Consider the following 1,815-nt stretch of genomic DNA (forward strand, 5'->3'; position numbering starts at 1 on the left):
TTTCCATCATTTTCCGCTTTCACTACTCTTCTCCTCCTTTAGTTTCACACTTTCCATCTTTTTCTGTTCCTTTCCATTCGCAAGGTTCATGACATTCATCTTTCTTAGTTTTTTCTGAGCATTTAAGAGCTGCTTTGCCAGTTTCTGCGGTTGCCGGGCTGCAGATGGCGCCTTGTTTGGCATATTTGGTGTATAGTGTGGCTGCCGCCTGGCCCACTTTGCTGCCGCTTGCGAGTGACCTTAGGGGTTCGGAGGTATCTGTTCCTGCTATTTTGTAGCTTACTGGGTTGGCGCGTACTGTTTTTAGAAAAAGTTCGCTTACCGTTGTGTCGCTATCGCCTAACAGAGATTTTACAGCCTGCTTCTTGTCTTCTACTTCTTTGTTTGGTGGATATTTGTCTGGTTGAAGGGCTATTGCTATTTGCTGCATGTTCGGGTCGGTCGTGAGGGCGGCCAAAGTAGTCGTCGTTACTTTTTTGCCAGCCGTTGGCTTTTGGCGCGCGCCATGGCAAATCGCCGCCGCTACTTTGTCTGTAGTTTGTAGCAGGTTTTTGGTGTCATTGCTGCTGAGTTGTGCGCAGTCGTCGGTTGAGGTTGTTGTGGTGAACTTCACTGTGGCGTCCGTTTTGTGGTCCGGCTGTGTGGGCGTCACAGTGTGCACACCTACCGCTGACGTTACCGAGCCTGGGTTGACGAAAGTCCCGCATATGTGCGCGTTCTTTCGTGTGCTTGGGTCGCCGGCGACGTTGCCCTTTGCTATGGCCTTGATTTTCAGCTCCGGCCGTTTGAGCTGGTCGTCGTGTACAAGTGTTAGGGTTTTGTAAGTGTCTAGGTGCTGTGCTGCGCCGTCCAGGATCGCTTCGTCGGGTGCGTCCGGGCACGTGTCGGCCTTGGGTGGCGATGCTGGTATGGACACTGTGCAGGCGCCGGCTGACCCTTCTGTTAAGTAGCTGCTTTCTGCTGCGCTGGTTGCCGTGCCTGACGGTGGCGTTGTGCTCAGCAAGTCTGTGACTGCCAAAAGCGTTAGGTGCCCCATTCGCGTATCTATCACTTGGATAGCATTTTGCCAGGCTTTGCGGCGGCCTTTAAGCCCTTCCTTATGTTCTGCCAACCTCGCCAGCGCTAGCGCTTCAAGGGCCTGATACTGGGCTGCTTGCTTTGTTGTCCTATAGGTCGCTGCTGCCAGCTTTAGTAAAGCCGCGTCATCTATCAAGTCATTCAGCTGCTGATAGCTGTTGTCAAGCCGTTGTTGTAGATCCGCCCGTATCCCTTTAAGAAATCTTACTTCGCTGCATGGGGATGTGATCTTCTGCAGCAGGTCTTTGGAAGGGTCTGCTTCAACCTCGCCATATGGGGTGCTGATTAAGAAGACTGCTAGTAAGGTTGTGAACCTTGACGCCACCGTGCTTGTCATAGGTTATCTACCAATGTGGAAAGAAGTGTTCTTGTTTTGAAATGCAGGTTGTAGCGTCGGTGATGTGCTAGTTAGCGGCCGGTGTAATCGGCCTTGAGCAGGTCTGGTCCTACGGTTTTTTTGTTGAGAAGTTAGTTAAACTGAGCACAGTCTTCGGAAATCCCATGTCGGACACCGACGCCTAAATTTTTCCTTTTAACAAATTAGATTTTTCAATTACAATCTTTGTAATAACGTATATATTTCTATTTCTTACAGTCTTCTTAGCCGTGATTCTATGTTTGTGATATTTTGTAGAAATATCGTCTGTGTTGGTACATGTTAAAACAGTTCCCTGGCGATGGCGGCCACCTCAACGTGGTGCCAGGGTCCAGTAACCCGTATCATCGGGGGAAGCCAAG

The 1,815-nt window shown here is 50.1% G+C and overlaps 1 protein-coding gene across 1 annotated transcript; it reads right to left on the bottom strand.

Annotated features, from left to right (window-relative positions):
• Window positions 1-22: 22 nt before the first annotated feature.
• Window positions 23-1,414, bottom strand: TEOVI_000379100 (uncharacterized protein; the record flags this gene model as incomplete). The annotated part of the gene is made up of 1 exon (XM_067226638.1): window positions 23-1,414. The coding sequence occupies one exon, from the start codon at window positions 1,412-1,414 to the stop codon at window positions 23-25; it is 1,392 nt and encodes a 463-aa protein (XP_067082739.1).
• Between the last annotated feature and the right edge of the window lie 401 nt (window positions 1,415-1,815).

This window comes from Trypanosoma equiperdum (genome assembly GCF_001457755.1).
Source record: "Trypanosoma equiperdum strain OVI genome assembly, contig: ctg_818, whole genome shotgun sequence".
Taxonomy (NCBI): Eukaryota; Euglenozoa; class Kinetoplastea; order Trypanosomatida; family Trypanosomatidae; genus Trypanosoma; species Trypanosoma equiperdum.